The sequence below is a fragment of the Canis lupus genome, chromosome 29 (assembly GCF_011100685.1).
Source record: "Canis lupus familiaris isolate Mischka breed German Shepherd chromosome 29, alternate assembly UU_Cfam_GSD_1.0, whole genome shotgun sequence".
Lineage (NCBI taxonomy): Eukaryota > Metazoa > Chordata > Mammalia > Carnivora > Canidae > Canis > Canis lupus.
The window spans coordinates 32,985,221-32,999,685 of NC_049250.1; the positions used below are offsets into that span (position 1 = coordinate 32,985,221).

Here is a 14,465-nt window from a genome sequence, read left to right on the forward strand (position 1 = left end):
AATTGAGGAGAAAGTACAGAGATTTCCCATATAGCTCCTGCCTCCACACGCAGCCTCGCCACCGCCAGCATTCCCCACTGCAGCCCACAGTACACTTGTTATAACTGATGAACCTACACTGATGCATCTTAATACCCAGAGTCCATAGTTTATGTTATGGTTCACTCTCGGTGTTATACATTATGGGCTTGGACAAATATATAATGACATGTATCCGTCATTATGGTGTCATACAAAGTATTTTCACTGCCCTAAAAATCCTCTGTTGCACCTGTTCATTCCCGGCCCGCAACCCCACTTCTGGCGACCACCAATCTTTTTGCTGTCTCATAGTTTTGCCTTTTCCAGAATGTGATATAGTTAGAATTATACAGCGTGCAGCCCTTTCAGATTGGCTTCTCTCACTTAATCACATGCATTTAAGTTCTCTTCATTTCTTTTCATGGCAACATTGCTGTTTTCATTAGAATTTTTAAAATTACAAATAAGACTGCGGTAAATATTCTCTCCTCTTCAAAGAAGACAAGGTGGTAAAACTAATACTTGAGAGCTCTAGAATTTAGTCATTGATCTTTTCTAAAATATATGGTGAGAAGTGTCCACTGGCCTTGTGGATTGAAACTTCACTTTGTCCTCTCTTGCCATATATTTTCTTTTAAGGGAATGAGGAAATCTAATTATATCTCACCAACAATTATGTCCCTTTTAGGGGACATGACCTTCCTTCCTTTCCAATAGGAATTATTTTAACAACAATATATTAATCATTTCTGGCCAGAGTCGAGGAAGTAAAACTAAATAAGATAGAGTCTCTGCCCTACAAGGGTTCCCACTCTGAAGAATAAAAATATTAAAAAATAAGAACTCTTAATGTGGGCAGTTGGGCAGGACCTATCAAAATTCCAAATGCATACATGCTTGGCCTGGGACCTCATATAGCATTGTTTAGAATAGCAAAAGATGGAAGCAAATCAAATGTCCATCTGCAGGGAACTGATTAAACTACTTATGTAACATTCACATAACAGAATATTCTGTAGCTATTAAAAAAAAAAACAACACGATGACACCCCTTTAAGAGGACTGATATGGAAATTCTATTAAGGGGAAGAACTATGTGTGGCATAGTACTCTTTAGTAAAAGGGCAGATAAATTTAAAAATATTTTTTCTATATGCTGGTCTAGATACAAAGAAACTAAAAGGTTCCAGCAAAACTAAAAATAGTAGTTACCTGCATCTAGGAATGAGTGGGCGGGGGTGGTGGTAGATGACAAGCACAGGCAACCTTTCACTTTCTATCTATATTTATACCTACTATCTATTTTTAAATGAAAAAATATATATAGGAGGAGGACTTCATTCAAAGGGCTTTCTTCATGCTCCCTTAAATGCTATTTGAACCTCCAATTATAGCACTTAGTTTTTCCACCTTGTATTAAAAATGCATATCTAATGCCATCACATCCCTGTTCAAAAATACTTCAGTGGCTTTCATCAGGCAGGATAAACTTTACCCTTGGTTCAAAAGGCTGGAGCAGTCTTGCTGTTCTCTACCTTGCAAGCAATTTCTCAAAACTCTTCTACATTTTGTGAAGTTTATTCCTTCGGTGACAAATTCCGTTCTCTAACCTGTCTGCCTGGAGAACACTCATTCCTCTTTACAGTCTCCACTCGAGTTACTTCCTCTGTAAATCTTTTGACTGCAGGCCTGTTGGTGTACAGTCGACAGGCCTTACCTTCGTACTCTATTGTACCTTGAAATGGACCTGATTCTCTGACATGCATAGATGCGTCATGCTGGGAGGACACTTGTCTCGCTTGACTATCTAGCCCCTGGAAGTAACAGTTAAGGGCTTAACTCATAAATGAATAAATGAATCTATCGCCTCCTATACTATAAGTTTCTCAAGGACAGAAACTATCAATATGTGAGGCCACCAAGGAACCAGATAGGTGGTGGGGGGGATACTTTTACAATGTATATGTATATCAAATGTACACTTTAAATACCTTACAGTCTTGTTTGTCAGTTGTACTTCGATGAACCTGAAATTTTAAAAAGAAATATCCATTTTTTTAAAAGGAGCAGAGGCTATATGCTTTACTGTGCTAGTTCCCCTAGCCTACAGCTGTGTTTTGCACATGGTAAGAATCTGAAAATTCACCTTAGAAATGCCTGCATGTTTGGGTTCAAGTCCTAGCATTTCTACTTTCTGGCTCTAGGATATTAAGCCAGGTTGCTTAACTTTTAGCATGAGGCTTTCTTATCTGATACTTAGATAATATCTCCCTGGCCTAACTCCCAGTGATCAGGAGCATCAGAAAATTCTGAAAATGTTTTGTAAACTTTAAATCATAAGAATTCCTAGGAAACCATAAGTACCTCCCTCAACTACAGTGTGTGTACAACAAGAACTAGTTTCCCCTGTTTTGCTGGACTTTTGAATTCCTGGAATAATTCTTCCCATCTCATGGTTATGATTAGTGGTGTTTTGTGTATATATATATGGTTCTATGTAGCTGATTCTGTTCTTCAGAGAGCACCAGTTTGTTTGGTGAATAAGAACCAAAATGAGGAGTTTCAACCCTGGTTAACATGCATGGAATTGTATAATGAAGTACTATGTGGTCCTAAGTTTTTAGCACAAAATAAATCTACCAATATTTGTAGTTTATGTGATAAAAATCGTATTAGGTGATAGTAGAGAATATGATAAGCAGTAAGATATTATTCACTCTCTAAACAGTTCTCTAGTTGAGGATTTCATAAATAAGTAAAAACAATCCAAGTTTTAAAATGCAAGAATGAGGGGCAGCCCGGGTGGCTCAGTGGTTTAGCACCGCCTTCAGCCTAGGTTGTGATCCTGGAGACTGGGGATCGAGTCCCACGTCAGGCTCCCTGCATGGGGCCTGCTTCTCCCTCTGCCTGGGTCTCTGCCTCTCTCTCTCTCTATCTCTCTGTGTATCTCTAATAAATAAATAAAATCTTTAAAAAAATAAATAAAATACAAGAATGAGTTGAACCTGTAGATGGCAGATATATTCAAAAGGGAAGCAGATCTTCAGGACTAAAGGCTAGAAAAATGCCAATGAAATGCGGGCAAGCAGGGTTGAGGTGGCTGGGCATTCTGGGCCAGCAGGGAAAATTAATGAACTACAGATTCCTGTACTTAATAAAAACATGGATGAGGAGTAAACCAGTTTGGCTGCAATACTAGAATACATGGAGATAAGGCTGGAATTTCAGCTGGGAAAAACTTTGAAGGACCTTGGAGACCTGATTATGGAGCTTTAGGAAAATGAGTGAAGTCAAGGGACCTGTTTAGATCGTTGGTCAAATACTCATAAGCATAGAAAACATGAACATGCTATTTTTCTGAGCCTCAGTGTCTTCATCTATAAAATAGGAATATTTGTTAAGGTTAAGAGATGATGTCCATTAGAACCACTCTGTCAGTGGTAAAACAGTACAAATATTAGGAAAGTCCTTTTTGATCTGCCTACAACTGTCAATGACTCCAAGATTCATATAGGGTCATTACTAACTCAAAAGAATTCTTAGGAAAGATGAAACTGGAGGCAGGGAGTAAGTACCTGAGGAGAAATGAGCTTGGGAAAATCAATTTAGAGCTCACAGCAGTAATCTTGATGTCAGGTGGCCATTCTAAACCAAGGGCATGAAGAGTGGAAACCAGAGAAGACATGAAGGAACAAGGCAGGGGATTTGGCTTAAGAAAGCACCAAAAAGGACTTGAAGTTTTATCACTGTAAGGATGGCAGTAAATTAGCAAAAATGGAGGGAGAAGTTCCGGTTTTATAGTTACTGGTATATATATTAATATCTGAGTAATTATAAGATCTGATGGCCAATGCCAATACATCAGCTGAGAATATTCTGATTTAGAGAAAAAATACCAAAGTCTTTAGCCAACAGAAATAAATTATTGCTGAAGTGGGTGGGTACACATGAGAAGAAAAAAAAAAAAGGTAGTATTATGTAGTAGCTTCCACATGCTGGCTCTTCACCTACATCATCTTGTTTAATTCCCTCAACAACCCCAAAGCATGGGTTCTATATCCATTTTGTAGGTGAAGAAACTGGGCTCAGAAAGGTCAGATTACGTCTTATTAAGTTCAATGCCAGCAGAGTGTAGGGAAAAGGCAGGGGATGCCTCAAGGATAGCACCCCCTGCAGGTACCTCTGCAGGTGCTTCCTTGGCATAAAACTTACATGAAGTGTGAAAGTCTGGACATTCACTTTATTAGAGAGCCCCGAACAGGAAGCTGCACAGGGAAAAAAAAATTCTCATTTTTAAAAACTGATCTGACCAACAAATTAATGGAAGGTGATCATGACGTCCCAGATCACTATCCTGCCTCAGGAGCCAAGTAGATCACTCCACTGAACCCAGTGACTGCAACCCACAGAAGACACATTTTTACACTATGACCCTGTGTGCACACATATGTATATGCTGTTCTGTGTTATACACTCATGTTTGTTATAAAAGCCTAATCCAATACTTTTATTCTTTGCCATTTGGGACCTATTAAATTGATTTAGTTTGTAGTGATCCCAGTTTGGAAAACATTTCCATTTCCTCATTTGAATGAAAAAGAAAAAAAAAAAACGTCACTTCTCTGGATGAAAAAGCAGTCTAATTTTCCAAAGCGAGCTCCGTGGGTGGCTCCATTGTTTTCTAGTGGGCTCGGGAGGTTCTGTACCATACTCTTTTCAAAAATCACTCAAAGTAATGTGTTAAAGGCTTTCCATTCCTACAGCTGAGAAGCCTGTTTATTTCAAATTTATTTGACCACAAAGTCCTTTTTATCACGTACCTATTTAAATAAGCAGTTGGGGAAATGGAGAAAAAAAATTATGTGAACCCATTTTGAAAACTATAAAACGATAAGCGTTGCTGATATTGTTAGCAGTCTATCATCAGCTCAGAGCAAACATTTCAGATTTTGAGATGTTCTTAGAATCTCCCTGCAAGCGTCCCTTGGATTGTTTTGGTGCTGGGGAAAAAAAGGTTCCTCTTATTTCATTTGCCTCTCCATTGACAACAGTATTACACGATTCCTGTGGGATCTGAAATACTTGAGATGTTGAATTTCAGGATATCATTGGCAGCTAAAAGGTTTGGAAGTTATTTTGCTTAAAAGAAACATATGCCACATGAGCAAAATATCATGGTTTTGAAAGAAATAACATTTGTATTTCTTCTGTTGGCAAATATTCCTCAGTGTTGAGAACGCAACCTGTCAAATTGTATAAAAATCCAAGCTGCCAAAATAAAAGCCAAGTAAGACGTGTCCCCCCGCCAAAAAAAAAGTATAATTTTTAAAAACCAAGTTAACTAAATAGCTAATTGAGCAAATAAATTCTGCAGTCAGGTAAAGAATATTTCCGGCACATAATCTCCTCCAGATAGTAAGAAAGAATGCCTGTCCACTGAATCTCAGATACATAAGAGTCGCTTGAGGCCTAATTGCAAATCCACTCTCTCATCAGCTACCACAGCAATAAGTTCATAGCCAACAATGAAATCCGGTTATCCTCGGGATAAAGGAAGTCATACCAAGCCTTTCTTGAGACAACCCCTGCTTGTTTCTCTGGCTTCATTTCTTAACCTCTCCTTCTCTCCCACTTAATGCTTCAGCAATTACCTGGCATTCAAAAACATTGCCATTTACAGGATGCCTGGCATGGTCTTCTGGAAATGATGTTCAATTTCAAGAGTAAGGAGATCCATCTCCTAATTCAAGCCTTACTACTATAAAACCCCACCACTTAGCCTCATTGAGACTCAATTTCTTCATCTATAATAAAAGGATATTGTTGAAGACTGCCCATTCCACCTCCCATACCCATGGTAAATATTACTAAGAAACTTCTTTTTTCCATCAAACCAAGATGAAGCTTTAGACTCCTTCTCAACAGTTTTCTGAGCAGCTCTTTCCAAATGACTACAACTGGCTCAGGTAAACTTAGGACTAGGTGGTTGTTAATGTTTTCACCTGTGTTAAATAATTCTAGATTACTTGACTAATTGAATTTTTTTGTTGTACTAGAATATCTGTACTAACATTGATTTTCTATTGCTTTAGATAGTAACACTCAAAGCTAACTCATACGTAGACTTTATGTTAAGGTCTAATAAGATAATTAATATGCAAATTATCATAAAGTCACAATAAATTCAATTAATGTTGTAAAAGTTACTTAACGCATGTTCAAAATTTAATCTGATTTGAGGTTTCATTTAATTTCAGATGTGAAAATTCATCTCCAGACCACTGATTATGGCAACTTCTTGGCTAATCAAACAAATCCTCTTACTGTTTCCAAAATTGACACGGAGATGAGGAAAAAGCTATGCAGAGAATTTGAATATTTCCGGAATCATTCCCTGGAACCGCTGAGCACATTTTTTACGTACATGACGTAAGTGGTAGCAGGAAGCCCTATTGATCCCCTATTAGTGCAAACAACCCGTAATAGTTATAGGTCGGGGGGCATTAGGTTGGCATGAGGCTTAAAACCTTTTTCTCTTGTTTGTAAATTTGAATACATTCAAATTTTGGCAACTGATAAGCTCACCGAGCCTCATATTCATTGTTAGAAGATAGACTTCATTTATTTATAAACATAATTTTGTAGGTGGTGGTAGCCTCCACAAAAAGCCATGTTTTCAGGGCTGCCTAGAAGGCTCAGTCGGTAGAGCACGCAACTTTTGATCTCAGGGTCATGAGTTCAAGCCCCAAGTTGGGCGTAAAGTTTAGTTTGTTGTTGTTTATTGTTTGTTTTTTGTTTAAAGGCACTGTTTTCAGTTTACATTTCAAGAAAAATTGTAAGCATGCTTATTTAAAACATTCTGGCTGCTGATACTGAAGGTAAATATTATGTGACATTTTTGGATCACTTGTCAGGGTGGAGCTGAAACATCACAAATTATTGTTAAGGCTACAACTACCCTTTCCTGATTCCCTTTGCAACAAGCAGAAGTAGCTCCCATCATAGTCACATGTTTTATTTTTATTCCTTTCCATCACCAGTAGTTGCAATTTTTCACTATGAAGGCTTTTCATTCTAAACAATGTTTGAATTTCTACACAATAATAAATTGTACCTTTAGTAATCCAGTTAATAAATTTTATCCAGTGTTCAATACTTTGGGCCTCTCCAGTTCTAACAGAGAAGCTGGGAACAAATGTCCACAATAGATGAGCTGATTATTATGAATATACCATTTCAATGTAATATACGAAGTCGAGAATATTAGATTCAGGCCTTAGACTGGTTTAGAAAGGTATAAAATTAAAATATTCCTCTATTCCACATGCCCCTTTCTTCCCCACTCAGTTCCTTTCTACAAAAGTAAATGCTTCTTCATTTCATATGTATTTTCTAGAAAAATACTTACAGTTGAGTATATTTATTGATACACACTCAACTGACCTCAATTCATAATTCAAATTTATGCAAATGGATCATATTCCTTCTGCACTTTTTACCCCACCTAATATTTCTTTTTTAATATATATTTATTTATTTATCATGAGAGACACACACAGAGAGAGGCAGAGAGACAGGCAGAGGGAGAAGCAGGCTCCATGCAGAGAGCCTGATGCGGAACTCGATCCCAAGACCCTGGGAATACACCCTGGGCCGAAGGCAGATGCTCAACCACTGAGCCACCCAGGCGCCCCACCACCTAATATTTCTTAGAAATATCCTTGTCAGCATCATTCTCTTTATAATTGCCTAGAATTCCATGTTTGGTATATATCATGACTCGATTCACCAGGCATCTATTAACAAAGAACTATTTTTTTTCCATTGCAAAAAGTTTTGCAACTAGCTTATTACTGTGTAGGTCTTGAATTTATTTTTAAGCTAAATTTTTAGCAGTAGAAATAGTGAATCAAAGGAATTTTTAAAATTTTTATAAATTTTGCTAAGTTGTACTTAAGTATCACCAATTTGCACCCCCCAAAACAGTGCATGAGAAAGCCTGTGTCCTTACACCATCACCAACATTGGATATTATCTTTTTAGTTTTTGCCCATCCAATAAGTTAGAAGTTGTATCTTTTGCTTTGACTTCTATTTCTTTGTTAGCAGAATTGAGTTAGCAGAATTGAACATCATTTTGCACTTATTAATCATGTGTGTTTGCTACCTGACCAAATACTTTGTCCAATTTTTTTATTGGAGTATTCAGCAGTTTTTGTTGCTATGGAACGGCTCTTGGTAACGTAAGAAAGCTAGCTCTTCCTAATATATGTGGCAAAATTATTTTCTCAGTGTGATATAATTTAATTTTTATAGCTTTTCTTTTCCTGTAGAAACATTGGAATTTTTAAATTAGCTATAATCATCAGTCCTTTCATTCGTTGGCTTCTGATTGTCTGATTCTAAGCAGAAAGCCCTCCTCCACTCCAAATTTTTTTTAAACATTTATTTATTTATTCATGAGAGACACAGACTGCGAGAGAGAGGCAGAGACACAAGCAGAGGGAGAAGCAGGCTCCTCACAGGGAGCCCCGTGCAGGACTCGATTCCGGATCTCGGGATCACAACCTGAGCCAAAGGCAGGCACCCAATCGCTGAGCCACCCAGGTGTCCCTCTACTCCAAATTTATAGCAAATTTGCCTGTCTTTTATTTCATTTATTTGTTATTGTTGATGTTTCTTTTTTCTTTTCTCTTTTTGTTTTGTTTTGTTTTTTACATTTAAAACCTTGGTTCATCTAGAATTTATTTTAATGTAAGGAATGAGACTAGGGATCCAGCTCAAATTGTTTTTCCCCAATAGCTATCCAGTTGTTCTGATTCCATGTCCATAAATAAGCAAGTAGAAGAGATGACCATGGGTTTGAGGCAGGAAGTAATGGTTGGTATACCTGAGACATGTGGTTAGTGCCGATATACATTGTTTGTGCAATCAGACCTCCCATCAGTGCTATATAGGTTAGGATTTTATTTAAAGACAAGACCCCAGGTGCTGATTTCTTAAAGAATTTGCAAATACACAGCTAGTCAGAGATGAAAGTTTGGGTCTGACTCAATCCAAAGCCCAAGCACTTTCTTTGAGAAGAAGTTTCTTTGAGAAGCCTTCCAAAGATCTGACATTGTTGCTGAACCTGGAAAAATAGTAGAATTTGGAGAGAGGGAGAAGGTGGAGCATCTGAGGTTGAAGTATGTAGATGGGAAGGACGCTGCATGCATGATGAATAACAGGTCAGTTTTGGTGGGAGTGGGCCATGCCAAAAGGGGAAGGGAGAAATGGAGAAGGGAGGTTAGAAAAGTAGGTGCCCACCAGAAAATGCAGTCTTCAATGGCAGGCTTAGGAAGTTGGGCTTTATCACACTGAAGAGTATTTTTCATGTGTGTGTTAGTATCTGCAAGACCCTTCCTTAAAAATAAAAATCTGAAAAAAAGAAAATAAAATAAAAATCTGAAGGGGCACCTGACTGGCTCAGTCAGTAGAGCATGTGACTCTTGATCTTGGGGTTATGAGTTAGAGCCCCATGTTGGGTGTGGAGCCAACTTAAAAATATATATATTCTTTTTTTTTTAAATATATATATTCTTAAATAAAAATCTGAAGCAGAAACCTAAAATGTAAAAGAGACAAAAGAAGAGGCCAGGTTTGCTCATAGGACTCTTACCTCCCTGTATGGCTGAGGTGAGGAACAAAGTGCTTGGGCTTGGACTGGGTCAGCTCCAGGTTCATATCAGATCTTCAGTGGCTGCCTGGGAGAGAGGCTTTCTAAGCAGCGATGCCTCCTGCCAAAAAATTACCCTGACAAAGGTAGTTATGGAAACATCATTAAAGATTCCTCAGTGGGAAGACAAGATGGCCCTATCTGTGTGGAAGTAGAAATGACAATCAAAATACTAGACAATATTTATGGAATATTACTATATGCCAGGACTCTGCTGAGTGCTTTACAAACATTGTCTCCTTTAAACCTGACAAATCTTAGTTCTTATCATCACCATTTTAAGAACGAGGAAACTAAAGTTAAGTGCAGTAACTTGCCTGAGTCACAGATCAACAGATGGAGGAGTCATGCTTTAAAATTAAAATAAGGCAAATGTTGGCAGTAGGCTTTGTATACATATTTTGCTCAGATTTTAGATGAGTTCAGAAAACCTGACCCATGGTAATGACAGAGGACAGTTGAATTTTAATGGAGTCAAAAGGCTGCCAGATTTCATACTTTTTGGGTTGATAGACAGGTCTCCTGGGACAGAAACATGCTCAAAATGTATTAGGAAGTACTTTAGCTCTAAGAATGACTCTGAGTCACTTGGTCAATGTTTCCTCTTATGCGATGACTCCACGGTTAGTGTTTTAACTAAAGAATCTTAAACTTGGAGGAAGCCTTAGCATTAATTAAGCAAACATGTTTATTCCACAGCAAACAACCATGTTGATCTAGTTAAATAAAATGTACTCTGTTTCTAGGGTTGCCTGGGTGGCTCAGTCAGGTAAGCATCTGACTCTTGGTCTCCGCTCTGGTCTTGATCGTGGTGTTTTGAGTTCAAACTCCGTGTGGGGCTCCACTTTTAAAAAATTAACTACATAAGACTGAAAAGATAAAATGTACTCTGTTTCTAAAACAAAATCATTGGGCAGCCCGGGTGGCTGAGTGGTTTAGTGCTGCCTTCAGCCCCGGGTGTGATCCTGGAGACCTGGGATCGAGTCCCATGTCAGGCTCTCTGCATGGAGCCTGCTTCTCCCTCCCTCTGCCTGTGTCTCTGCCTCTCTTTCTCTCTGTGTCTCTCATGAATAAATAAATAAAATCTTTTAAAAAATAAATAAAATAAAACATAATTACTTAAAATTCTAAATATTTTTGGTCATTAGCAATGTTTAAAAACTATATACTAAGAATACAGGTGGTCACAAAGCCTTTCATAGAATATTAACACAAAGCTGAAAATGAAAAGATGGTCTAGGTAGTATTGGTACTATTAATGGTGTTAGTCATGGACATGTTTTAATTTATCTACTCTCTTGGCTATAAATTATTTGAATTACTTCTTTTAGTATCTCTATCTATACTTGCTAGTATGTAATGGGCACTGAATATTTGTTGATTCAATATGTAATTCTGTATTTAGCAGAACCTTACACAGAGTGAGTAGATACTTCCAAACAACTCAGGATATTATATTTTATATAGCACTTGAATATTGGTTAGATGTCATGCCTGCAGATACATTTTGTATAATAAGGTCAGCGTTTAAAATAATTTTTAAAAATATATTTAGTCTAGGCTTGCATTCTTCAGTGGCCATGGTCTCTAACACTCGCTATTGTCTTTTATGATCTTCTGATCTGTCTTGTCTTACAATCTTAGGTTACTTATTAGACCCCCAAAGATATTCACTTTTACTTGAATGTTTTATTTACATCTCCACACAGGAACCCTGCAAAGAAGATGTTTACATCTCCATTTTTTTTAAATTAGAGAAACTGAGGGTCAATAAAATAATGAATTTTCTAAAGTCACACTATAATTAAGAGATTTGGAATGGATTTGATTCCAGGTCCATCAATCTAGAAAGCTAAAGATCTTGCACTGCCCTGGTAGTTTATAAAAAAGCTAGTAATTCAGAATCATCTGTGGGCATTTAAAAAGTTTGTATGTTCCTGATTCATATTCCAGGAAATTCTGAGCTTATTGGCCTTGGAGTGAGGCAGGCACCCTTTTGGAAGACACCCAGGTTATTCTGATATGCACCTCTGATTAAAAATGTCTCATCATGGTGCCTCAACTTTATGACTTGGAAGTCGCTTTCACAATTATTCTCATGAGCATTACCTCCTCGTCAGAGACCTAATAGCTCAACTGCACCAAAACCAAGGTCTTCTAAATGTCAGTCCATAATTTGTCCCACCATATCCTGTGAGTTGCCAGTCCAGGCAGCATCCAGATACTCTGTGCAGGACCTAGAGTTGTGTTACTCTAACAAGATGTATACATATGAAAAACAGTTCTTTTTTTTTTTTTTTTTTTTTTTATTATGATAGAGAGAGGCAGAGACACAGGCAGATGGAGAAGCAGGCTCCATACACCGGGAGCCCGATGTGGGATTCGATCCCGGGTCTCCAGGATCGCGCCCTGGGCCAAAGGCAGGCGCCAAACTGCTGCGCCACCCAGGGATCCCTGAAAAACAGTTCTAAAACTACTTTTCTAATTTCTCTCTGGAACGTTTTGTGAAGTCAGGTGTCTAGCACCCACAAACTTCCATCAAATAGGATTACTATTCTATCAGGAATTTGCCCAAGGCATCCTTATGAAGATGTGAAGTCAACCTTAGTAGATGGTCTAAATTTAAGTTGTTATAATAAATACAATCTAAGCATTGCACATTTGTGTGATATAATTACCGTATATGTGAAACTTATTTTGAAAATCTGGAATGGATATTTTTAAATGCTTAATAGCAGGAAGATCTGGGGGTTTTGTATACTATAATTATACACAGTTGTGTGAAACAAAGGAATGAATCCATAGCATTTTAATGAAGAGACTATTTAATATAGGACTGAATTGTTTTATTTTTCTTCCCTCCTACTTAACACTTCCTGGCAGCATTTCAACTTCTCATCCCTTTTGAGGCTAGCCATCTTTTAAAAATAATATTTCAATATTCAAAATATTTCACCTCAGGGGATGTAAATTTTCTGAATACAGGAAAATCAAGAGCGAGGTCAAACATAGCCTTTAAGTACTTGGACTAATAGTAGCCAAGAACTGTAGGTTAAGGACCACACATTGAAGAAATCTTCCAAGATTGGTTCAGAAAGGCTAATCAAAGTTCTTGACTATCTTGATGATGCATTATAAACCTTCCACAGGCTTGTCACTGCACTATATATTAGGAGACTGTACACCTTGGTTTACCTGGAGGGGTTTCTCAGGTCTTCTACTACTAAAACTGGATGAATTGGTTGCCCCGTCACTTACAGTCACAAAATTAGTAATATAATTCCCAGGCACATTCTTAGGGCTCCGACTTTGTCTCTATGATTTAAAGTCAATAAAGCAAGGCTTTTCAGAAAGGTTTCCAGCTGACATGCTTCCTATGTGCTGTTGACTATACTCCTCACCAAGTAGTCACCACCTTATAAGGTGGAGCATATTCTGCTGGGAATCATTTGGAAGAGTGGTTGAACACTTACAGGCCCTCTGCCTACGGCAATGTAATGCGGCATTAGTTTCTCCTCTAACCAATGGGACAGTATCTGTTCTTATAGTGTACAGAGTGTTTGTTCAATAATTGGTAACTTTTTTATTATGCCCATTTCCTGGAGCATATTTTAAGAGCCTTGTAGCTGGTAAGCAGAGAAGCTCATATGTGACATCAGATCACTGGATAGCATGCCACAGGGGTTACTTTCTCTTTTTTGTTTGTTCATTTGTTTTTTCTTTTCAACTCTTACACTGCCTTGAAAAGTGAGGGGACTGATCTTACATATTTAGAAAGATGATTCTGTTGATACTGTGAAAGGTGCGTTGATGGAGTGGAACTGGAAACAGAAACCAGAGGAAGATATTTTTAAAGTCTGGACTGGAAAGAGCAGCCAAGATAGAAAGGAGTGGACAGTGGTTAGATACATTTGGGAATTAGGTGTTAACAGAATTTAGCATCTTGACTTATGATCAGTGAGAGAAAATAGGCAATGATTTCTAGAAATTCTAAGCTACAGAAAGAATCTGCCAGTAAGATAAAGGATTTTGGTTTTGTTTCTAACCAAAAAGAATAGGAAGCCTACTAAATTAGAGACAGGTATACAAATTACCCTTAATCTCATCATCATTTGGCATTATTTTCATACATTTTAAAAGAACAAAAATCACTCTAAATATAATTTTGAATCTTAACTTTTCCATATATAATATCAGCAATTTTTTCTAGGTCAAAAATGTTTCTAACATTTGTAAATGACTATATAGCCTTCCAGGAAAGTCATGAACATTTTAGAAGGGCCGAGTTTTGTGTCTTCCTGACCTCAACGTCCCCATAGTATTTAATTTATTAAATTTCGATTTTAGCAATAAAATTCCCAATAATATTATATAATCGACCATTGGACACCACTTTGCATTTGTGATTCTAAATCTTTGGCCAGAAAAATCCTTCCGAAATCTTAAGGACTGCAGCATCTTTAAGGTTTTATAGCCAGATTCCATGTGGATGTTCAAAGGCAAAAGCAAGTAGGAAGCAAAAATGTCTCAGTTGTAGAAGCTGATAAAGCCTCCAGCATTTAAAAGCCTCAAGCACTTTGAGAGTTGAAAAACCCTGGTGCTATCCTGCAATAGCAATACTTGATCTGTCTAGAACTGGATGACATTCACTTAATCAGCATACCATATACTAAGTGACTGCTAGGAGAGAAGGTCTATGCTAGGTTCTAAAATTAGAGAGTGACTGAACA

The 14,465-nt window shown here is 37.6% G+C and overlaps 1 protein-coding gene across 1 annotated transcript in view; it reads left to right on the forward strand.

Annotated features, from left to right (window-relative positions):
* ATP6V0D2 (ATPase H+ transporting V0 subunit d2) overlaps positions 1-14,465 on the forward strand; it is a 42,226-nt gene that overhangs the window by 4,641 nt on the left and 23,120 nt on the right. The window contains exon 2 of the mRNA XM_038579666.1: positions 6,279-6,450. Coding sequence (XP_038435594.1) covers positions 6,279-6,450 — 172 coding nt within the window. The remainder of the gene's footprint in view (positions 1-6,278; positions 6,451-14,465) is intronic.